The sequence below is a fragment of the Paroedura picta genome, chromosome 9 (assembly GCF_049243985.1).
Source record: "Paroedura picta isolate Pp20150507F chromosome 9, Ppicta_v3.0, whole genome shotgun sequence".
Lineage (NCBI taxonomy): Eukaryota > Metazoa > Chordata > Lepidosauria > Squamata > Gekkonidae > Paroedura > Paroedura picta.
Window position 1 is genome coordinate 16,732,986 of NC_135377.1, and position 25,096 is coordinate 16,758,081.

Genomic DNA, 25,096 nt, shown 5'->3' on the forward strand with positions numbered 1-25,096 from the left:
GAGGTAGATTCATACAAATCTATATTCATATATATAAAGACTAGGAGTTAACTCTAGAGTGGTTTTCCCATCTGTTCTGCTGATAGTGGTACTTTTCTCTGGTGCAGGAAAGCACATAAACTGCCTTCCTAGATCAGTCCAGAGATTGAGCTAGTCCCTCTCTTGAACTGGCCAACTAGGCATTTTGCTTGCACTCCCGAAGACACTTTCCTGGAGGTAATTATTATTGAAAACAATGGGGCTTTTTTTTTTGTGAGTAAACCAGCCTCCGATGTGTTCCTTTGATAGTTACTAGTGTCCTTTAAAAGAAAAATCCTGCCATCGTGTATTAAGCTTTTCTTCCATAGAGAAGGATTTTAATCAACTATCTCCATTAGAGGAAGTCTTTCTGGATTGAAAAAATGTTGGAGAGACATCAGATTCTACTTGGCTGAAAGGAGTATTTAGATCCGTGCCTTAGGTGAGAGCCAGCTTGGTGTAGTGGTTAGGAGTGCAGACTTCTAATCTGGCGAGCTGGGTTTGATTCTACACTCCCCCACATGCAGCCAGCTGGGTGACCTTGGGCTCTTGACAGCACTGATAAAGCTGTTCTGACTGAGCAGTGATATCAGGGCTCTCTCAGCCTCACCCACCTCACAGGGTGTCTGTTGTGGGGAGAAGAAGGGAAGACGGTTGTAAGCCACTTTGAGACTCCTTTGGGGATAGAAAAGTGGCATATAAGAACCAACTCTTCTTCTTCTTCTTCTTCTTCTTCTTCTTCTTCTTCTTCTTCTTCTTCTTCTTGCGCACTGCTGGTGCAAAGTAAGTGTGACAAATATTATCAGAAGAACTGAGCATTTGATTTCTGCGTTGGAATATTTATTTAGTTTTTGGGAGCCAATGGCCATGAAAACTCATATCATGCATCTGCCTCCATGGCTGAAAATACAGACAAAAATTAATATCATTCCAAACATTTCCTATCACATGGATAGAGTAACAATTAATAACCAGAGTTATCCTTTTTTGGGGGGAGGAGAATGACATTGGCCATACATCACTTTGTTAGATAATAATATTAATATGAATACAAATATACATTTGGATGGTTCCAACCAGTCCTTACAAATCAGTTCATACACAGAAGCACAACACAGGAATCAGAATATCCAAAGCAAGCAGAATTAATCATTTATGCTGCCACAAAGCTTGAAGCATGAAAACAGAATTCATCATCCATCATAGAACAGCTTAATTTAAGGAAACCTATGTATGCAAACCTGAGAAATAATTTTGTACACCCAATGATAAACCATGATGATAAATGATATAGTCAGTTCAAAACTCTCTGCCATTTTACTGCTTGAATCTTCCTTATATGACATCAACATGATCAAATAAAGGCATTAAAAAAACTCATAGAAAATTGACTCCTCTCAAAAATAATCCTATAACTTGGCCTCAAACCCAGTTTACACAATGTTCTCTTAATGATGTGGATCCAACTATTTAAAAGGAGCATTACTCCAATCTGAGGAGCCTGGCTTTGACTTCTGTTGGATGGAAACTCTGTAGGCTGGAGGATAGCTTCACACTTGACTCCATATTTATTTTTATTTATTTCTCTTGCAGAATCGATTTCCTTCCTCTCCTCCCCAACAAGGGTCACCAAGGAACAGTAGAGAGGGAGCATCATGGATCCACATCAACATCTCCCCAACATTTTCACCTACCTTCTTTAAAAGGGTAAGTCATCATGGGATGAGAGCACTGTATCCTCCACTGTGTTCTGGATTATATAGGTGGCCAGCATGAAGCCCTACAATCTTGAGGTGGTAGAAGAATATTGTATGCATGGTTATGGTCAGTGAAACCCTAAGCAGTGTCCATGGACACAAATGAGTCCTCTGAAGTCATTAGGCTGTGAAGGATGGGATTCTGCCTATACCCTCTATGACTGACTCTATTCTGACCGATTCTAGATTACTAACAAGGGATTGGATCCAAGACTATTTTCAGTGAATGAAAAAGGTGCAAGACGTTCCCTTTGGTCACCAAAAATGCTACATAGGGGATCCTAGGACCTGCATGGACACCAGGTGGCTGTAGCAAAGGGGGGAACTGGGCAAGATTGAATGGAAAAGCTGATTGAATCCAGCTAAAGGAACACAGTTAATATCATTAATTCAAAACAGCTGTGTGAATGGCAAATGTGGATGAATGATGTGGAGCTAAGGGATAGGCAGCCCTCCTTTCTATATCCTTTCCATGACTGGGAGTGAACTCATAGAATCATAGAATCATAGAGTTGGAAGGGGCCATACTGGCCAGCTAGTCCAACCCCCTGCTCAACGCAGGATCAGCCCAAAGCATCGTAAAGCATCCAAGAAAAGTGTGTATCCAACCTTTGCTTGAAGACTGCCAGTGAACTCATGAGATAGACAGGCAGGGTAAATGCATTATATCTACAACCTCATGGGAAAATGAGAGAATGCCTCCTGATCATATGATATCCTGGAATAGTCATAAATATTCAAATTGATGAAGGATTGTTCGCATAAACAACAAATTGTGTAGTGGGGTGGCAAGGGAAACGTTTATCTGGGAAGGAAACAGAAGTTTGGGACAAATATCCCTGGGGAAAAGAGCATGATTCTATTACTTCAAATCGAGACTAAAGTTGTTCTGTATGCTGAAGGTGGCTTGCCATCAGCTTTGAAATGGGATACATATCAATCAGTTTGGATGAAAGCTATAGATGAGAAATTAACATCAGTTGGAATGTTGGCTAATCATATTTCTGATATGGGCAAATCTAAAGCATTTCCTTCAATCAAAAAGTGTGTCCTAGAATGTTTGAGCTTGACAGCCCACCATGTTTGTTCACCCCTGCCTTTTGGCTTTGGAGGATGTTCAGATCTTCACTTAGCTGGGTGATCTTGGGCTCTGTGGATGATCTCTCAGCCTCACGTACCTCACAGGGTTGTCATGAGAATAACATGGAGGAGAGAAGGATGATGTAAGGCAGGGGTAGTCAACCTGTGGTCCTCCAGATGTTCATGGACTACAATTCCAGCATTTGTTGGCAGGGGCTCATGGGAATTGTAGTCCATGAACATCTGGAGGACCACAGGTTGACTACCCCTGATGTAAGGCACCTTGGTTCCCCAACTGAGGAAAAGGCAGGGTATGAATGGATTAAATTCAATAATAAAATTAAATAAACTGTATAACTTTGCTCAGAAAATTAGCTTTGATGGTGGCATTTACTTTGGAGTGAAAATGTATCCCAGTCATTCTCCTGTTTATATCTCACTGCGATCCCATTTTAATAGCTTTACCCTACCGTTTCATGTGAGAAATGAAAAGGTAGAGCAGCAGATGAAATTTTTAAACCCAGGGGGACAGTCCTGTTGCTCCCAGTTTTAATATGCGTGGGGGCCATTTTTAGCTGTGTTTCATGTGTAAAAATTAGATCCACTCTCCCGATACTTTATTCATGAAGAGAACTATCCTGGAAGTGAGGGAAAGACTGAGAGGAGTTGTACTTCCAGTCTGAGCTGTGCTGTCATTGTTCCTTCCTGTTGCTGGGTATAAAGCTTGCGGATGGCCAGAGCCATGAGCCTTTTGGCTTTGTAGCTTCCCCTCTCATGGCCTCAGACAAGCCGGCCAATTGGATCGAGGAGGGGTCAAAGCTATAGTCAAAGGCAACGCTAGTTATTTGTTTTCTCTAAGCTATACATTTTCCCCTGTTGTTGTAAGATACTTTGGTTTACTTTGAGGAAAAAAGCAGAGAATGCATAATGAAGTAAGCAACATTGACAACAAACATGGCTGCCCTGCCCTGTCGGGTTTGCCTCTGAGGGCTTACAAAATAGAGGAGATCCCAGAAGCTGGAGGTCTGAGGGAGGAGTCCGGGAAGTAGGATGGATGGAAGAAAAGGACAGATGTAGCATATTGGAAAGCCTTAAGGAAAGGGGCAACAAAGAACCAGAGTTGAGAAAAAGCTGAGCAAAAAAGAGGAAAAATGGAATTTAAAAATCCCCTTTGCTTTATAGTTTTTCTTGTGTTTAAATCTATTTATAAATGAGTTGTGTAAGCCTCTCATAAAACAAGGAAACTAGGGGTGCCAGTTCCCAGGTTGGACATGGGAATCTCCCATTTTATAGCCCATCTCCAGGCAACAGAGATCAATTCCCCTGGAGAAAATGGAGGGTGGACTCCATAGCATCACACTCCACTGAGGTCCGTCCCTAGCCCAAATCCCACCCAGTCTCAGATCCGCCTCCAAAGTCTCCAGGTATTTCCCGACCCAGAGCTAGCAGCCCTAGGAAACACACACAGATTTCATATCCTTCACTTTCCAAAATCCATTCACTGTCGTGCCTTGACAAAGTACCATGATATCTGTCCTAGTCTGGAAGCAGATGATATGTAGTGGGTCATTATGGTAACAAGCATCAGTTCTTGTTCTGCTTGAACTCTTGGTGCCTGCTTTGACAGCTAGAAGGAAACAAATAGATCCACCACACAAAGTTCTTTCCAACACACCCTGGAATTCAAATGGCAAATAATGCAGCTACGTAGACCAAAATCCTCCTAAAAGGTATTTAACTTGAATCATTTTATAAATGCAGTAATGCTGAATTTGTACACTGTCTTAACTGAGGAGAAATGGATTCTGTGGCCTGAATTTCTGTCTGACAGGGCAATCAATTGACTTCAGGGAAACAAGAATGTGGGAGAGTGGCTTGCAATTGCACCCCCAATGCATGCTAGGCAGTAGATTTCTTCAGGTCAGTCAGCTTGGGCTCCACAAGAAATCCATTGTTCATATCCATGCTTAATTTGAAATGTCATGAGCAGATGAGATCATACCTTCTGTCAGTCATCACAGGTATTTTCCTGCCTCTCTTTTCCTTTTGGACCTTAGCGTGGATCTTCATGATTTGACATTGATGTATTCCCACTGAGGCAGTAGTCAAAAATCCAGTCCTGAAACTCTTCAGAGGGCAAGACCTACCCCATAGATTCCTTTTAGAATCACAGTATGTACAATGTGAATCTCCATAGCGAGCCACTTTAACTATTAAGAGGAGCAGAAGAAACAAGATGTACGAGTGGCTTCCATTTCTACCTTGGGATTCTCAGGGCAATTTGCAAAAGAAAATCTGGGAGGCCCAGAAGGCCTGGAATGCATTGTGATGTGGCTGCTGGCATGCCAACATCACGAGTAATACTTGGAAGAGAGCATGTGATTCCTTGCCCATTTGCCGTCCAAGTTTCATTGGCTCTGATTTGGGAAATAAAAATGTTGCCAATCGCATTGATGTGATTGGTGTCCTTCAAGCATTATGAGAAGTTCACAGAAGTAGCTCAGGTTCCTGTCCCCATCTTCTGCCACTCCAAGTGGTGAGGGGAGGCAAAAATCTAAATGGCAATGTCACTATATCCCTTCTGGTATAAACATGGCAGTGACAAATAGCACAAGGAATCAGTGGAAATTCTATGGTTTTACCATAGAGTTTCTAGGAATTCCTAACAGCAGTTCTGGGTTTTTACCAGAAGTGGCATAGTGTTGCAGCTGGCATTGCAGCCCTCCATGTCCCTTCCCACAAGCACCTGCTGGTTACCTGGCAAAGCTGGAAGCAGCAATATCTTGGCGGCCAAGCTATGTGTTATGCTGTTTATGTCCTTCCCATATCTGCCTCAGGATCTGTTGAGCCACATGTGTGAGAGGAATTCCACCTGGAAAAAATTCTCAGATGTTCAGAGACCCACTTCAGATTGGGGTGCTTAGCATACAGGGAGAGGGGCTTATTTATCTATCTATCTATCTATCTATCTATCTATCTATCTATCTATCTATCTATCTATCTATCTATCTATCTATCTATCTATCTATCTATCTATCTATCTATCTATCTATCTATCTATCTATCTATCTATCTATCTATCTATCTATCTATCTATCATCTATCTATCTATCTATTTATTTATAATCCGCCTTTTTCACTGGGATTTAAGGTGGATTACACAGAATCAGTACAATCCACAGAATGGGACAGTCGATAAATGACCCAATAGGAATCAGGGTTGTAGAACCAATCAGTAGTCTGGAAAGAGAACTATTAAGTTGTCTGAAGTGACTCCCCGTGCTATTTTCCTCACCTGCAGCTGGTGACTGTAAGCCGCTTTGAGACTCCTTCGGGTAGAGAAAAGCAGCATATAAGAACCAACTTTTCTGATGTCCAAGTCAAGGTTTGCATTTTTTGATGGGCTACATGTGAAGTTCTTTAGTGGAGCAAATGGTAGATCCCCTGGTCATTGAGGAAAGCAGTGCTGGCAGGAAGGCTTAACCCCCCCCCCCTTCATGTCATGGCCCTAATGTGAATCAAATGCTCCACTCCTACACGCTTGAAAGCATTCCTGACAACTGCGTTTCAACAAGGGGTGTTTTATGGGGTTTTTAAGTTATTTTTCTTGATCTTATGCTGTTGTGAACCGCTGCGAGACCATTGGAAGAGTGATGGTATAAAAATAATAAATAAATAAATAAATAAAATACTGAATTAGTTCAGCAGTGGAATAGGCTGCCTAAGGAGGTGGTGAGCTCCCCTTCACTGGCAGTCTTTAAGCAAAGGTTGGATACACACTTTTCTTGGATGCTTTAGGATGCTTAGGGCTGATCCTGCGTTGAGCAGGGGGGTGGACTAGATGGCCTGTATGGCCCCTTCCAACTCTATGATTCTGTGAATTCCCTGTGCAAATCTGGCTCAACATGAGGGCAGATATGGGAAAGGAAACCTAAACAGCGTCATGTACATAGAGTCAGCTGGGTAGCCACGTTGGTCTGAAGCAACAGGACAAAGGTTGAGTCCAGTGATACCTTTAAGACCAACCAAATTTTACGTCTCTGTGGTGCCCTGTGTCATCCCAAGTAACAAATCAATAGAGCCTAAATGTCTAATGCACTGGCCTAGATAGCCCAAGATAGCCCAATCTCATCAATCTTTGCAGGTTCAATGCTGGTCAGTATTGGCATGGGAGCCCATCACAGAAATTCAGGGTTGCTACATAGAGGAAGGCAATTACAATCTACCTTTGAATGCCTCTTGCCTTTGAAAACCCTACAAGATTTGTTTGTTTGTTTGTTTGTTTGTTTGTTTGTTTGTTTCTTTGTTTGGTTGGTTGGTTGGTTGGTTGGTTGTTTGATTGATTTATGCCCCCACTCCCACAAAAAAAAAAGTCTAATGCATGTAGAGATATGTAAGTGACTGGAAGAACAAACAAACAAAAATCACACACAAACACATCAAGTGATCTCTCCTTCTCATGCTGGGTAATGCCACTCTGAAAATGTGACCTTATCTGGGCAAAGTCACATCCTTCCAATACTGTTGAAGTCAATCCCAAACGCTAAGGCTGGAAACCTAAAACCACAGTCTGAAGTTGTGTTATAGGATTCAGTGGAGCAGTTTTTATATACAGTCGATGATTTAGAAAAGTATGCACAAGTGGCACATAAATAATGGCATACACTGTTTGGCCTCTTAGCTCGGTAAAGCATGCCCTGTTTAATGACAGATGGTATGACAAGATGCAGCCTTTGGAGTCTTCTTTGATCACATTTTAAAGAAAGAACACCACCAGAACGGTTCAGAACTGAATAACTCTGTGATCTCAAATAAGGCAGAAGAAGCAGCCATGCTACAGAGCACACAAATCTTCTCCATCTTTACATGACCTGAAATGAGAAATGGAAACTTTTAGATGTCAGAGGAAAGCAAGCCTAAAGCATCTCACACAAGTCAAAAGCTTCCCTGCCTCTGAAGAATACCAAATATTTAATAAAACTTAATTCCCACATTAACCGCCCTGAGCCTTAGAGGAGGGCGGCGTACAAATGTGATAAAACAAACAAATAAGAAATAAATACACGAATCAAGAAGTAATCCCCATCTCCGCTTAAAAATGTGTGACCACGATCGATCAGTAGCTCCCACACAGCAGATTACATAGAGCGCTGCTTTCAAACTTTTCAGGAAAATAAAGGGTGATCACCCATGATGGTGATTGATGAGAGTTCGAACGTGTCTGAGTCAATGTTTCCATAACCCATGCAGTAAGATTTTACAGCTTATGGGTCCTGAGGAAATGATCTCATCCTATCATTTTCTAAGATCTCTCCCTGGCTGTGGAAGAATACAGATTTCACTAATTTGTGGGGGATGACTCATTCCCTTTGGCTTAACCAGGAGTGGGCCTTTACCTCAGAAGATATACAGGCGTCCTCATAAGACAGCTTTGAAGATGACAGGTAAGCATCTGTGATGGTGATGTCATCCAGTTCAGTGTTGAAGTGATCGGACTCCTTGATGACGCTATAATTGAGGGCCACGCTGTAGTTAGTGGGCTTTCCGGGTGTTTTCTGTTGGCATTTGCAGAGTTTCCTGAAGGCTGCTCGGAATTTCTGGGACATGAGGTTGTAAATCACAGGGTTGATGGCACTGTTCAGGTAAATGCAGATTCGGCAGAACAGCAGGAACCAATTTTCTTGGAAAGGGTTCGACAGAAAAGAGTTGATGACCACCAGGGTCCGGTAGGGCATCCACAATAATGCAAACAAAATGACCACCACAGCCAACATCTTGGTGACCTTGGAGGAAATGGAAAGGGATAACCTGTCAGCAACAGAAATCAACAAAGCAGGAGAGCAGTAGAGCAGGGATGGCCAAACTGTGGCTCTCCAGATGTCCATGGACAACAGTTCCCATGAGCCTCTCCATGGACATCTGGAGAGCCACAGTTTAGCCATCCCTGCAGTAGGGTCAATTAGATTTAGTAATAGTAGCAAATAGTAGCAAAAATACATTTGATTATTTTAAAAAATCAACAATGATAAGATATAACTAGACAGCAAAACATTAAAATTATCAATTTTGTTGCAATGAGACTTTATGTTTCCTAGATGCTAGGAAGCAGAATTTTGCAGCTTCATTCAAGATTGACTTTATACTATTAGCCAGTAAGAATGTTAACAGGTGATCCTCTGCATATTTCAGATAGCTATCCAAGGACTTAAAGTGAGATAAGGCAGGCATAATCAATTCTTGCCCTGCAGTAGGATAAAGCCATTAATGCAGTGATGTCCAGTGTGGTACCCATGGTCACAAAGGGACCTGCTGATGGGTTTCCTGTAAGAGATTCACTTCTTATTCAAAGAGCCTGTTCCAGAAAGCAAATGGCCAGTCCTGGATTGCCTACACCTCATTCGACCCTTGGGTTGTTAACCTCTAAGTAGGACCTGGCAATCTCCCATGAGTGCAATTGAACTCTAGACTACTGAGAGTGTGCTTGGCTTCACCTGCAACCTTCCACCATGTTATGACTGACTTCAGCACCAATGGCAGCCATTTTGTGTGGCACTGACACAAAATTCCAAAAATGCCCACAAGCTCAACAAGACTCTCCCCAGGAGTGAAAATGACTAAACTGAAGCTAACATACTTCTGTCAGATTATTAGAAGACAAGACTCACTGGAAAAGACAATAGTGTTAGGAAAAAGGGGAGGCAACAGGAAAAGAGGAAGACCCAACATGAAACAAGTTGGCTCAGTCAAGGAAGCTCAGTCAAGGAAGCCAAGGTTTATAAGACCTAAAGAAGCCCTTTAAGGATAGGCTGTTGGGGGGGGGATCATTGATTCATAAGCCAGAGGTGACTTGGCAGCACTTAATACACACAGATTCCTCTGGAGAAGGATTGCAAAATGCCTCGAAAACTTGCTTCTGACTGGAATAAAAAAGAGTTTTCAGTTTTTAGCCATCCTCTTTTGGGCTTTGCCTTTGGCTCCTCTTTCAGTGTTTGGGGTGGCTAATGCTTCCTTTGTTGGAAGAAACAGATCAGCATGCGATGGTGCGGAAAGAGAGAGAATTCAAGTCCCCTCACCGAAGTCCTATGTTTTAGGGGAAAAAACCTAGGACCGATTCCACATGAGGAATTTGCCCCTAGACAGACTCTTGTTGCTCGCAGGTTTTAGTGTTGCTTCCACATGACGTTGGCAGCAACCCAAAGCTCTCACGTGGCTGGTGTGAGTTTTCCCCAGATTTGCTTCAAGATGAGGGAAATCACAAAATCATGATTTGCCACTTCTTAACCAATTATGCACGGCAGCAGCTGTGCCAGGCTGCTGCCATGTCTTTGCGATGGGGTGGCATGCCCCGCGACATCCCAAGAATGCACGGGGGACTGCACTGATGTAGTGCAAGCGCACACACAATGCCGGGGCTGGGAGAGTCCACCATGTTGCATGGTGGTGGCAGCAAGGGGGAGCAGGGGGCATGGGGGCTCCACCACACACTGGCAAGAGAGTGGCATGCCACTCTCTCGATAGTGTCGGTGTGAGAGAACGCCCCGTCCAGCTCTGCGGCTGACAGGGACATTTGATGTCCCTGCCGGATTCCCTCTTCCATTATGAACAGGGCTGACCCAGCAGGGCCATGGAAAGCACCTGCAGCATCAAATGAAGCACAGAAATTTCCACTGTGGGGGTCCCTCTGCCCCCAGTCTGCCTGCTCATACAGTAATTATAATCTGCTAGGGCCCTGCGAATCCACTCCTGCAGCTAGCAAATATATTAGTATGACTTAGAAAGGGTAAGAGAGTCAACCTGTATGAGGCTTCATCTTGTTGGTGATTTTAGGACTGTCAAGAAACCAGGTTTCATGGAACCCTTGTTGAGAAAACCTGTAATGTAGTGAAAAGTGGGGTATAAAAAACTGTTCTTCTAAAATGCAGCTAAGTACAGTTTGATGGTCACAGATTCTGCTGGCTCATCTGGAGATTTTGATTTCCTTTGGGTCTGGATGTTGGAGGCTACTTCATCCATTGCTCACAGGGGATTTAACCTGACTCATATTCTACCCATTATGTTACGTGTGCAAGTTATCTCCGGAAAAAGGAAATTACGAACGTGGCTGAAGTGTTCAAACTCATACATTCTACCTAGACTCGTTAACACGTTCTCAGGAACAGCACAATTTTTCCAAGGGAACCATTTGCAATCTGCATTGAAAGCACTCAACAAGCCATTCATCGGTGGAGCTTTAGTTCAGTAAACAGTCTGAAAGGTCCTTGTTAACAAAGCTCTTCACATTCGCATGGAGAAGTGATACTTAGAAAAGAGAGAGGCTTTCTTGGTCTTTCCTTTCTCTCTTATGGCCACCTCCTTTATACCACAACAACTTCCCTGTTGAAGTAAAAGATACCCACAAGTGTACAATATTCCCAATTAGCACAGGGTTATAATTGCTGCTTCCTTGCAATTACATCCTTGTAATGTCAGCTCCAGAAAATGTTGAGCCCTCCTTACTAATTAACAACTCGACATTAGAGAAACCCTAAAGATGACTCTCTTGTTTAGTATAGTGCTTCTACAGCTGGTAGATTTTCTTTCTCAACAGGGCTTTTGTGAAACCCTGAGATTTCTTGTTGGCCCCAGAACGGTTTCACCGATTGGGTGGGAGTTAATTAATTACTTAGTTAATTATAAATTATCAGGTGATGTGACTACATATGTCTATGGGAACTGTTAATAGAATTTTATCTATTATCTTTTTAGTCAAAGATTTTTGGCCTATACAATAAAAGTGATCTGCTACTCTACCCATCCCTCCCAGAATGGCCAATCATGGGCCTGTTGGGGGAATGGAAAGAGGCAGGGACCCGGTCATAAAAATGCTTGCTGGCCTAGTCTAATCACACATGGTAGTGACTCAAGTCCAGAGGGTGATGGAGTGGTCAATACCTACCCAAGCTCTGTTCCTGGCCCAGCGGAGTAAGTTGCTGCGCCATTTCTGGTGTTGGGTGGAGTGCAGGTAGAAGAACATGATATGACATCTGGTGGGAATGTATGGATGATGCCACTTGGTGGCATGTGACTTCCAGGGGTGTGGCAGGGAGATGTGGCCTGCTGACATCACTTCTGGGGTTCCTCAAAGCCTGAAGAATATTCCAGGGTGTTCTGGAGTGAGAAAGGCTGTTCTAAGTAGCCATCAAAAGAGAGGCTTTGATGGGAGTGACAAGTCTGAATGAGAATATAAACCTGGGTCTCCTTCATCCCACTCTGCCAAGTTTTTATCTATAGTTATGGCCCAAGCTTAAAGTAGTAAAGGGTACTGGTTTTGAGACTTTGTACCTACTATTCTTTGGTCAACTGCCATTTTTTATTGTTTTATAGATCCTCAAATTAATTTTGTATGTTGCTTTATATCTTGGATGCCATCAAAGGTTTCTGCATTGTATTGTATTTTTTGTGCCACATTGATACATGCCTAAACAAATATGGGCTGGTTCCAGAGACAGCAGGATAGAGGTGATTTTTTGTGTTCTCACCTGCACAGCTATCTTTTCCAGTCCCAGGAAAGTCAGTCCCACAAGTTGTGGGACCTTCCTGGACTAACAGCTATGTGGTTTGAGGGCAGCATCACCCCACTCTGCGAGAAGGTGAATCCTTGCCCCTTGCCCCAGTTTCCTGATTAAATACCTTCCCAGCAGCTATTACGCCTCCTCGTGTCATGGCCTGGGGCCCCCTGTGGTTGTTTCACTCACACACAAATAAATGAGTCTTATATAGTCTGACTCTTCTCGTGAAGGGCTTCTCGGGGATGGAAATGGGTCACTGGTTTTTCCTAATGTCTGGTGGTGGAAAGTAGCATCAAGTTGTAGCCAGCATCTAGCGACCCTATAAGAGATGAACAGAGGTGTTTTGTAATTGTCGCCTCTTTATAGCCTTCCTTGGTGGCCTTCCATCTAGATATGGACCAAGGGTGATCCTGCTTGACTTCCAAGGTCTAGAAGAGATCAGGCTGGCCTGGGCCCTCCTATGCAGGGTTGTTTCTCATCTACTTAATGATATTTAGCAGCCGCAGGTCACATTCAGATGAAGTGAAAGCATTCACTGTGCTTCTTCGAGGACCATTTCTCTCCTGCAGAAAGAGAGCCTTGATTGTTTTGTGGAAGGTGTAAGTTGCAGGCACCTAAAATCACGCTTGCTTTGATCCAGTTTAGCTTTGAACCTTCCAAAGTGGTGAGCCAAATGCTCTTGGGCAGGGGTAGTCAAACTGCGGCCCTCCAGATGTCCATGGACTACAATTCCCAAGAGCCCCCTGCCAGCGTTCGCTGGCAGGGGGCTCCTGGGAATTGTAGTCCATGGACATCTGGAGGGCTGCAGTTTGACTACCCCTGCTCTTGGGGGTTCACTAGACAGCCAAGCTGCAGGGCGGGGGATGTTCTATCAGGCCTGCTGCGGAAACAGATGGCTGTGTAAATGTGTTATTCCTGGGGCCACTGCAGGTTGGGAAAATAGTCCTGATCTGAATCTAGCCTCTGTACATCTAGGGACTGAATTCCATTGGGGAACTGCCAATATATATTTAATACAAACATAGCTAGCACCCAGCAAGATGCAGCAGTGAAGAGTGTTGGGTTAATATCTGAGAGAACCAGGTTTGAATCCCCACTGGTGCCATGGAAACCTGCTGGATGACCTTGGGCCAGTTGCATTCTCTCAGTCTGACCTACCTTACAGGGTTGTTGGGAGGATAAAATGGAGGAGAGGGGGATGACAGTTAAGTGGCTTTGTGCCCCCATTTGTGAGAATGCTGGCGTATGAATGAATGAATGAATGAATGAGCTTTAAAATGTATAAATCAGACCTCCTTAAGCATGGTCTCTCCTGCATTCCCTCATCTTTCCCTTCATTCTCAACAAGTGAAATTTAATTTTAAAAATGAGAAAGAAAGCTTGATTAAGATAGAGCATGCCCTCGACAATACATTCTTTGGGGCAAACAGATGCCTCTCAGGTCTAGTTGTCCTTGTGAAATGTCACGTCCTTTGAAGCTGCCAGCCGATTCATAATGCGATGGAGGGAGGTGCTTGAACCACGGTTTCCCTGGCCAGCAAGGACCCGAGTTCCTTTTGATTTCGTTTTGTAAGGGAAACATAATTGTGGCAGTTTCGGGTGAAGTTTAGGACACCTGTCCTCTCTCCAAAAGGCGCTTCCCATGCAAGCGAAACGGCACATCTGACACAAGCATAGCTGCACGTCTCCATGATACGTGATAGGTGGCAGGCAGAGGGGATGCTGAGGCCGTTGTTTATTGTGGTCTTACACGGCCTTGGAAGTTCAAGCGTTCTCTTCTCACGCCAAACAGATTTGCTGAAAAGTCCCAGTTAATGGCTGATTTGATGACACCTGTCCTTTCACGGGCCCCTGTTGCACAGTGTGTGTCCCACACTACAATTGTCTCTCTGTCAAAGAGGCTATTTAGGTAGATGCAAAGATCCAGCAGTGTGCCCAGGACCTTGGAATAGGCATTAGCCACAAATCAGAGGAGCACGAGGATTCCAAACTTCTCTTTCCCCTGAATAATGGCATTCCTCTGTCCGTGCAAACACAGTACAAGCTACAATTAAGAGAATTTAATTTAATGTCTCCTCTCAGCAGGGGGGACCCATTTAATAAGAAGATGGTAGAACAAGATAAGCTGTTTTTTATATCCTGCTACTCACTACCCAAAAGAGTCCCAAAGAGGCTTAAAATCACCATTCCCTTCCTCTCCCCACAATGGACACCCTGAGAGATATGTGGGGATGAGAGAGCTCTAGGAGAACTGCTCAGCAATAATAGTTCTATTAAGACTGTGACTTGTCCAAGGTCATTCAATGGTGCTTTTGAGAAATGCCCTGCTCAGTGCATACCTGAAAATCCTTGTGCACATATCTTTTGAATCTCGTACAGAGTTATTAGGCATTGGGGAAAGTAGGCATTAGCAAGTGGAATGAACATTCTTGGGGAATGTTTTTTGAACTTCTGAGAGTCAAGTCAATGAAAAATCCATTTGCCCATCATTTTCATCTTGCCAGTTCTCGAAGGACTGCCTCCTCCCATACTGTCCAGGTGACTGACCCTCTGAGATAATTAAACAAGTGCCTTTAAGTGTCAAGCTACACAAAAAACCTCAACAGATCTGCATCTGTTCATTTTCTGCAACACAAGATCACATCAGTGTGACCATACAGATCTAATTTATTTGCCTTGTGATCACAAAATGGTGAAATATGTTCCAACATGGTATTGGCATTCAGCAGCTGTCTGTTCTGAATAAGAAAAATGAGACCTTGATCTGACATTCTTCAAAAGACGCTCTTCCCTTTGGGCTATATTGATCCTAGCCAAGGTTACCGTCTCAGATTTTACACTCTTCCTTAAATGTGGCCTCATTTAATTGGCCTAATTGGACCAAATAATGAGAACAGAATGGCTGCTCACATCAGAAGAGGGCAGTTCAGCAGAAGAGATGATGTCCATCCTTTTATGCATTTGTGAAGAAGAAGAAGAAGAAGAAGAAGAAGAAGAAGAAGAAGAAGAAGAAGAAGAAGAAGAAGAAGAAGAAGAAGAAGAAGAAGAAGAGTTGGTTCTTATATGCCACTTTTCTCTACCAGAAGGAGTCTCAAAACAGCTTACAGTCGCCTTCCTTTTCCTCTCCCCACAACAGACGCCCTGTGAGGGAGGTAGGGCTGAGAGACTACAAGCACCACTTTTTGCTGCAAGCACTACTGAGAGAGCCCTGACATTACTGCTCAGTCAGAACAGTTCTATCCAGGATGTGATGAGCCCAAGGTCACCCAGCTGGCTGCATATAGAGGAGCACGGAATCAATCCCGGCTCACCAGATTAGAAGTCCGCACTCCTAACCACTACACCAAACATATCCAGTATGTGGAGTTTGCAAAATGGACACAATACGTGTCCTCCTGTTCCAAGTACCTCTTCTAAAATCCTTTCTCCAGGCACCATACCCTTCTCCCTAAATTTCTGCACCAGCTTGCATTCACTTTAAACCTTCAACTCCTTCAATGGTCCCTTCCACCCCTGTGCTTCCATTTCCAATGTGCTGTTGCAGCTGGACCTTCCTGTGCAAAACAGGAACATCTACTGCTAAAGTGCACAGAAAATACATTATCCAGCATGTGCAGAATTACTTATTCTCCATCATGCCTGGCGAATCATCTGTTAGGAAGAAAATGACCCTACTTAATGTCACATAGGGATTATTTCCTGGAAGTGACATAGCAACATAGCTGATGTTCCCCCTTAAAAAAAAAAATCCCCTTGGAGATAGGCTTGCTACCCTCCACCTCAAGATCTCCTGCTATCACAATTGATCTGCAAATGGCCAAGACTGGTTTCCTTGGAGAAAAGGGCTGCTTTGGAGAATGGGCATTATACCCTCCTCAGGCTCTACCCCAAAAACTTCCACATATTTCCCAAACTTACTTGCAGCTGTGGTGGGCAACAGAGCCTGAGTGGCATAGAATGCCCTGCCCAACCCTACCCTGATGGGTCTGGCAACCATAGAATGGAAACTGTGGAAAACAGGATAGATTGTAGGTCTGATCCAACATGATTATTCTTATACTCTTAAGAGCTCTCGGGGATAGTGCGCTCCGTGGAGATTTCAGTTATGCATCCTATCAAGCAGCCAAACACTCCAGGTTTTGAAAAGGATGCTGATTTCGAAAGGCAGTGATGAAAAGATGATCTCTGACACGTGCTAGCATGGCTTTATGTACCGGTGTAGGTCCAGAGACAGGGAGGCATCTGGGAAGAATGTTTTAAAAAACGTTTCTGTGGGAGGAGTGAGGTGTTTATGCCTGAACCAGCGCATAAAGGGCTGAACAGAGGGACTTGGCAAATACAATAAGCAACCATGAGAGGGCTTGTCCCTCAGCAGGCTGGAGCACAGAAGGGCTTTGTGGATTCTGTGTGATATTTTGTTTATAATGTGAGAGCCTGGATGGAATATGTAGCAGAACGTCTCTCTTCCCTGTAGATGCTGCCTTTCATTCAAAAGATCAGGGAACTTTTCGTCATGAGGCGAGTGATGTTCTGAGGGATCTTTGCCCAATTTCTTTTCAGAGTTGAGTACAGGAATGAATCCAGCTCATGGACATTAAAGGTTATTTTAAAGGAAAAAAGAAGCATCCTTTTAAAAAAGGACCTGAATTGTATTTATTTTATTTATTTATCATTGTACTTATAACCCGCCTCTCCCATATGTGACTGCTCATAGTGGTTAACAAACAACAACCCACAGTTAAAAAAAAAACATTAAAATCCCCATTAAAAGCCCTCCAGCTGCTTTAAAAAGGCAATAGTAATCAGGGAGCCTGGTTTCAAGCAGTGAAAGCAAATGGAGATCAAAAGGTCAAAGCCCCTAATTCTATCCAAGTTTGGTTAGGAGAAACCAGACTCACTGATTGTTCTGGACAAGAGCAAAATTTCTCCTTTAAAATTTTAGCTACCGTAGGTGTACATGGATCATGGAAACTGAGATTCACCTTTATGCTCTGCCTGGAGATAAGAGAGTTTGGGTGAATCACAACAATTTATGTTTTATGGATGAAGCAAGGCTGATCTCCCGCCAATCATTTTGAAACCTCCGAGGCCTGATTTATACTTGCAAGCTGGCCAAAGTGGATAAACACAGAGAACCACTTCAGGCTGTAGCTAAGCTATCACGGTCTTCAAACGCTCCCATATATGAAGGATGCTCTGCAAATAAAAAAAAAATCAGTGTAGCAGACAAAAGGCTACCCTTGAAAGCTCCTTCCCTCTGTGATAATGTCCTATTTTAAGGAGATGTTTCTTCTCTGAGGTAAATACTTGAAGCTGCCTTCTATGGAGTCAGACCGCTGCGCTATCAGGGCTGGGGTTATTTGCTCCAGATTGAGTGAATAGGCCTGGAGATTTGAGGGCAGAGCTTTGGGGAGGGGAGAGTTTGGGGCTGGAGGGAAGATATGATGTCACTGTAGGATGTCCCTTTCTTTTACTACAGTGTAACATACACTGCAGGCATGGCCAAACTTGAGCTCTCAAAATGTTCATGGACTGCAGTTCTCATGGGCCCCTGCCATTTGGCAAAGCTGACAGGGGTTCATGGTTATTGCAGTCCATGAACATCTAGAGAGCCACAGTTTAGCTACCCCTGATTAAAGCAAAGATGTACTTCGTGGCTAGTGGAGAACTGATCTCTGGAGCCTGGAGATGTAATTCCAGGAGAACTGTGAGCCACACTTTGCTAACCCTCACAAGGCTGGTATTGTCTACTCAAACGAGCAGCAATTCAAAGAGAAGATGAAGAAGAAGAGCTGGTTTTTATACCCCACTTTTCTTTAGCCAAAGGGCTTTCAAAGTAGCTTACAATTGTCTTCCTTTCCTCTCCCAACAACAGACACCCTGTGAAGTAGTTGGGGCTGAGAGAGGTTTGGAAGAACTGTGACTGACCCAAGACCACCCAACTGGCTTCCTGTGGAAGAGTGGAGAATCAAACCCAGTTCTGTCACTCTTAACCACCACACCACATGTAGGATCTCAGGTAGAGTTTTCTCATGTCACCTGCTACTTGATCCTGTTCCCCAGAGGTGCCAGGGGTTGACTCTGAGATCTTCTTGCATGCAAAAACAGGGGTTTCACCATTGAGCAACAGCCCTGCTTCATGGGGGAAACAGTCAACAAGTGCTACAGCCAGTGGTACGCAGTCTGAGGTTGTCCAGTTCTTTCTACCTATCTAGCCTCCTTCTCTCTAAATCAGGTGCACAGGCAGAGGCAGCCTAAATATCCATGCCAAATCTACAGACATCTGATGTGCCATCCTTGTGTCAAAAGCAAAGGAATTGTCTCTCAGGCGGCAACCTCTGGTTGGGCTATAGTCAGCATGGAGGACCACTGCCTTGTCTGTCCTCTGTGCTGTGTTGGTGTGAAGATACAAGGATGGCCACGGACCAGTGTTAATCTACAAAACTGTGTGCACCAGCATGTAGCCCGCCCTTCCAACTTTGAGGCTACCACAGGGCGTGTTCACTGGCTGCTTTCATTCTAACATATGCCAGTGTACAGTGCTGGTTCCAGGTTTGGAGAGGCCCCAGGCAGAGTGCCCTGTGGCCCCTTCCACCCACCCCAGACCCCCTCCCCCATGCCTCCCCTTCCATCCCACCAGGGGAGGAGAACAGGGGTGTGTGCATTGGGGGTGGGTCTGTGACAGTCAGCCCCACCACAAACCCTGGACCCTAGCAGCTGCCCCACACCACGTACTGACGCATACCCTGGTATTGTATATGAATATATGCCTGCATATTGACGAAAAAATCTGCTCTCTGAATGAGCATCAATACATTTACTTATGTTCAGTTTAAACTAGAGGTCATCCCTGCGAGTTGCACGGTAGCCAGCTGAGCTCTTGAAGAAGTGTTTTTGTTTTTTGCTTGCCTGCTTGCTTGTTTCTCAGTTCTTGGCAAAGAGGTTCCTTTTCCCTTTCAGAATCTCCTTTCTTTAGCTATTGTGCTGTCATTTGACTGAGCCTGCTGCCACAGAAGTGTTGATTTGACTGCTGCATAGTGCTTGCTTAGGGTTATTATGGGATGTATGGACTGCAATGATAATGATGATGATAGAACTACCGAAGCGACTTTCAAGTTGGGTCTCTCCCTGGAGGGACCAGAAACGATGTGCTACATTCACTAGGAAAGCTGGGAATGGAACTTCCGCCTTCTAAAACAGTCAATCTGCCTCTGATTCCCAAATTCTGGAGGCAAAAAGGAAGGAATGGCTGTCACCGGCTTGCCTTTCTTCTAAGCCAGGGGTAGTCAACCTGTGGTCCTCCAGATGTCCATGGACTACAATTCCCATGAGCCCCTGCCAGCAAACACTGGCAGGGGCTCATGGGAATTGTAGTCCATGAACATGACTACCCCTGTTCTAAGCTCTGCTTGCTGCCTGATCACAGAGTGCCCAGTCCACTTAACCTGTCGTAAGAGTGATGGTTTCATATAAAAACGAACCAAAAAATGCAGAGGTCAGGAAAACGTTTTGTTTTTCTTTAATTCAGATTTGGTGATTTTTCTTTTTTAACCGGGGCTGGATGCATAAGACCAGTTTCAGACAGAACACTGGCAACCAGGATTTAGTTATTTCTGCCACTTTATGCCCAATGGGGATTTGTACAGCTTACAACACCATTCTTCTCTCCTCTCCTCCGTTTTATCTTTGGAAGAAAGAAAGTTGTTTTCTATGCTCTGCTTTTCACTACCCAACAGAGTCTGAAAGCCGCTTTTCAATTCTCTCCCCACAACAGACACCCTGTTGGTAGGTGGGGCTGAGAGAGCTCTGACAAAACTGCTCTGTGAGAAGAGCTCTATCAGTACTGTGACTAGCCAACCAGCTGGCTGCATGCGGAGCAGCGGGGAATCAAACCCAGTTTGACATATTAGAAGACACTACTCTTAACCATTACACCAAGCTGGTGTAGCTTCAGAGCCTGCACAGCTTTGGAATTCTGTGGAGTCCAGTGGACTCAGGCCCCGCCAGGGAATCCTCCTTTGTCCTTGTGGGGCATCGATTCAAGTTTTAATCTGGGGTATGTCCAGAATTCTTTCCAAGCTTTGTAGTCAGGTAAGCACGAAGGCTGCCATTCTGGACGCAAGCTGCTTCAATCCCATTCATTCAAATCAGGAGGAGTTAAGCAGCTTTACGGTGTAGCAAAAATCACTTTACATGACTTTTGGCTTCCTTTTAAATGAGATGTCACCTTGTCCACATCTTAACATGATACCTCTGCTCTTGTGGGTCTCTAGTGCCTGGCATTCATTCATTCATTCATTTATTCATTCATTCATTCATTCATTCATTCACTCACTCACTCACTCACTCACTCACTCACTCACTCACTCATTCATTCATGTTTATATACTGCCCTCCCCTTGTGGCTCAGGGCGGTGTACAAAGAACATGAAACTAAAAGACACATGCAGTATAAGTTCAATAACCACATCAATTAATAATAACAGCAATAACAGGAATAACAATGACATCCTTAATAACTAATAGCTGAACTGTTAACGTATCAGCTGCAACCCCACAGATTGGCCAATGCAGTTTGCCTTTGGCGTACATGGTGGGCATATGGGGGGGGGGGCAGTAGTTGTTGTTGTTGTTGAGTCAGTTGACCTCAACCAAATGCCTGGCGGAAGAGCTCCCTTTTTCAGGCCCTGCGGAGTTATGCTAGCACCGACAGGGCCCCGATTTCAGCTGGGAACTCATTCCACCAGGTTGGGGGCCAAGACAGAAAAGGATCTGGCCCTGGTTTAGGCCAAATGAGCTTCCTTGGGGCCAGGGACCACCAGCCGGTCGGAGTTGGCTGAGAGTAGTGCTCTTTGAGGGGCATGGGCAGAGAGGCAGGGCCCAGATCGCATATGGACTTAAAGGTGATTAGCAGGAACTTAAGCTTGATGGGAAACTCCTGGAAAGAGGAACTGCCTCTGAACATGGGGGTTCCATTTCTTACAAGCTAGGAAGAATTTCCCTCGCCACTCCTTAGCCAGGAGAAAGGTGCTTCTCTGCCCCAGTAGAGGGATAGGCAACTGCAAGCCTGCCAGTGGGGCATTCAGTCAAGGCGACATGGACCCACATGGACTCCCAAGGCACTGAGAGTTGGCAGAGTTTCAATATGCAAAGAGATGCTGAGCTCCAAGCTGCTTAAAAGGATAACATGGTTTTATTTCGAAGAGGAACAACTTTGTAAGGAAAAAGGAGAGGCAGAGTCCTGTTGAAATATCTATGCTATGAGTTCAGTCTGTTCTGCCAGTCCTGGAGGCAAGCAGGGAAGAAGTGTGCTTGAAGGAGCAGGAAGTGTCCAGCTGATCCAATCAAGATGCTGGAGGAGATTATTTGAAAAGTATCAGGAAGTTCCTGATCTAACTATGCTAAATACACATGTCCTCCCACGCCCCCTGCAGGACACTCTTCACATTACATCCAATCATGCACATTGCACAGCTTACATAATCCAACACTGAACCCCTGAGAACACCACACACAGTGCTCTTTTCCAATGGTTTCCAAAAAAAGCATTTGAGAGACGCTTTTCTTAATTGCCCTGTTAAAGGTGCACAGTTGGTCCCCTTGTGCCATGCAACCCTGGGACCATGCAGATCTGATTGCACTCTTCACCAATAGTTTCTTTTCAGCTGCCTGCATTAGACAGGCTGTCTGCACACACACCCCTTTCGTGACAAACAGTTTGAACCAAAACTATATGCAGAAGAGATGCCTCCCCAGACGCTGCTCTGGGCTTCCCTCTCTTGCCTGGATACCCACCCCATGCCCACCCCTGATTGCTCTTGCAGGTAGACCTAGGCAGCGGGTATGCAACATGGGTCAAACCAAACAGTTCTGAAGTCCATCCTGAAAACCTGATGCCCAAACTGGCCTTAATCATGCAAGAAGACACTTTGGACTGCATAATAACAAGAATCTGGTTCAGAATTCCAATAGCAAACGACCACATACCGCTGAGAAACTCACAACTAGGACATGCATGCCAACATGCTCTGTTGCTTGTACCAAAGGTAAACTGCCTTTGGATATAGAGGCTCCACCTCAACGAATCCAGCAGGAAAGCCTTCGTGCAATACAACATTCATTAAAAACACCCCCCCCCCAAAAAAAATGTTTGCGAGCCCATTTTCCTACCTGCCTCCTAGAAGCCACTGCGCTGTTGATACCCTTGTTGGTCCCTTTGTCTTTACTTTGGGGAGCCAAATCGTTCTTCCATGTCTTTGTGTTTTCTTTGGGGTCTGAAGGAATGGGGTTGAGGAACAAAATCCTGGCGATCAAGCCGTACAGGACGGTGGCAAGTATCATGGGCATGACATAAAATATTCCAAAGTCCATCATATAAATGGGAGAATAGTAGCTCCTGGGCACCTTATATCCACAGGACACCACCGTGGCATCTTTGTAGGCTATCGTGTTGAGATCTAGCAAGAAAAACCAGAGCAGGCAGTAAATGGAGGTGAACGCCCAGACAAAAATAATGATCTTTTTTGCTCTAGAGAAAGTGCATAAAAACTGGGCTTTGATTGGGTGACAAATGGCTATGTACCTCTCAATGGTGAAGGCGGTGATGGAGCAAGAAGAAGCATTGATGCCAAGGTACTGGAGGTAAGTGATGCAGAGACATCCGATGTAGCCATAGACCCAGGATCCATAGATGCTCTCCGTGATGTTCGGGAGTCCTGCAGCCACCAGGACCATGAGGTCCGCTACCGCCAGACTCACCAGATAACAATTGGTGGGGGTCCTCATGTGCTTTGTCCTAAGCACCACCAGCACGACCATGATGTTGCCCACGATGCCTAAGCCGCAGATGAGGAGGACCAAAAAGATGGTGACCACTTGGTACTCGACGGTGACGGCCTCTCGGCTGGGCAGGAACCCCGTTTGGTTCTGGCCACCTCCCGTGCTGTTCTCCATCTTCAGCCAGCCGCGTCTGCTCTTCAGCCGCCCGATCAGCGCATTTTCTCCTCGCCTCCCTAAGAAAAGTTGTCCACAGTGAACAGTGCATGAGACGCAGCTCCCTTGGATGCCTTTACGCCCTTCCCTCCCTTGGTCTCCACGTGTTTGTGGATCTCCCTCCCTGGCCCCCACGCGACTTTGGCTGCCCACACAAGAAGCTCCATCTCCCAGTCTGCCATGGACTCTTTCAGCTTTGACGCCCATTTTGCACAACGCCCCTCAGACTGCAGCGGGAGAAAGCGTTCCAGGGAGCGTCGAGGAGGCTGCCTCCAGAGAAAGGAGAATTGTGAAGTTAGGGCTCTTTCTTCTCACTCCTGGGCATTTGGAGGCAGGGAAACAAGGTGGGAGGCAGGGTGGGGAAAGGAGGCTTGGAAACAGGACCGCAGGAGCCTCGAAGCATTTCACCGCATTTCACGAAGCCAAATCCAAAAGGGGGCAAAACCAGTGGCGTGGGGACGGGTAAGAAGGGAGGGCTGCAGAGCTCCTGCTGCCGCTCTAAAACTAGCCTGGATCTGCAGCCAAACAGGACCGATCATTTTCTCTTAGTCCCTGGGAGGTAACCCAAAGGATTGGTCACTGAGCCAGAGACAAAAGAGTGCAAAGAAAGGGCTGTCTGGCTGTCGGGAGCATTAGGGTCACAGCCCTCTCGTGCGGCATTATACGCTCTCCCCGGGAGCATGCATTCATCGCCACAGCACAGACTTTAGCACTGTTTCCATTCCCTCCCCTGTCCCTGTAGAAAAGACGCTGCAAAGAACTCACCTTTGGCTCAGTGGGGACCGGCAGCCTGACCGGAGTGGATGGAGTGCGCTCCGTCACAAGTTGCCACAGGTAGCCCCGCGCCTGGCCCTTCGCTCCTCGACCATGCCGCGCACCTCCTGGCTCGTGCCTCACAGAGCCAGCATCTTCTCTGCCCTTCAAGCGGACGTGACTGATCAACTCCGAGCTCAGAAGCTGTCGAATCACAAACACCCCAATAACGCGGACAGGATCGAGTTGTCGCTGGTTTCCGGCTTGTCCTTTCCCACAAAGAGAGAAAGAAACAGATCTCTCTGGGTAACCCGGTTTAAACTTAGGATGGCTTAGGGGGAAAAAGATAAGGAAAAGAAAAAGGGAGAACATACAGAGAGAGAGAGAGGCATCAGTTCTCTCCGGAGCGCTCGTGGAAAACCCGAAGCATGATGTACTGCTTATGCTCCCCTACGAAAGTGCATTTGGACTGCATATCTGGTAACTCTCTTGCTCTGTCTTCCTCCTCTCCCACTAACCTGTTAGGATTTTCACATCTAACAGAGAGAAGGAGAAAGAGGGGGAGAGAGAATGACTTGATTTCCCCCTCCCTTTCCCACAGGTTCGCTAAAGAGACATAGCCTGTTTCTCTCTGTTATTTCGGTTTGTTTTCATTTTGACAGTTTCCGCAGTTCTTTCTTTTTTTAATGTGCGGGTCTCCGCTTCCCTGTCAACGGCAGCCGTTCCAGAAACAGCAGGTTGGGTGAAGGAAAGGGGGGGTTGAGCTGGATTTCAGAACTGGCTTGGGGTGAAGAGGCTGTTGTTGATGACACAAAGGCCTTTGGGGTGGGAAGAGATTTCCTTTGAACATAAGCTTTTTTTTTAAAGCGAGTTGGTGCAAGGGACCATCATATTAGGGCAACAGTTGACAGTGCTGACGGGTGGGTTTTGTAGCCTGCCATAAAGAGT

The 25,096-nt window shown here is 45.2% G+C and overlaps 1 protein-coding gene across 1 annotated transcript; it reads right to left on the reverse strand.

The window, feature by feature from the left end:
* Positions 1-3,105: 3,105 nt before the first annotated feature.
* On the reverse strand, positions 3,106-24,645 carry TRHR (thyrotropin releasing hormone receptor). Its single transcript, XM_077351650.1, has 4 exons — positions 24,161-24,645; positions 22,574-23,415; positions 8,252-8,638; positions 3,106-7,726 (listed from the first exon to the last, which is right to left on the reverse strand). Exons 2-4 carry the CDS (start codon positions 23,354-23,356, stop codon positions 7,718-7,720), a joined length of 1,179 nt encoding a protein of 392 aa, XP_077207765.1. The 5' UTR covers positions 23,357-23,415; positions 24,161-24,645; the 3' UTR covers positions 3,106-7,717.
* Positions 24,646-25,096: the final 451 nt, after the last annotated feature.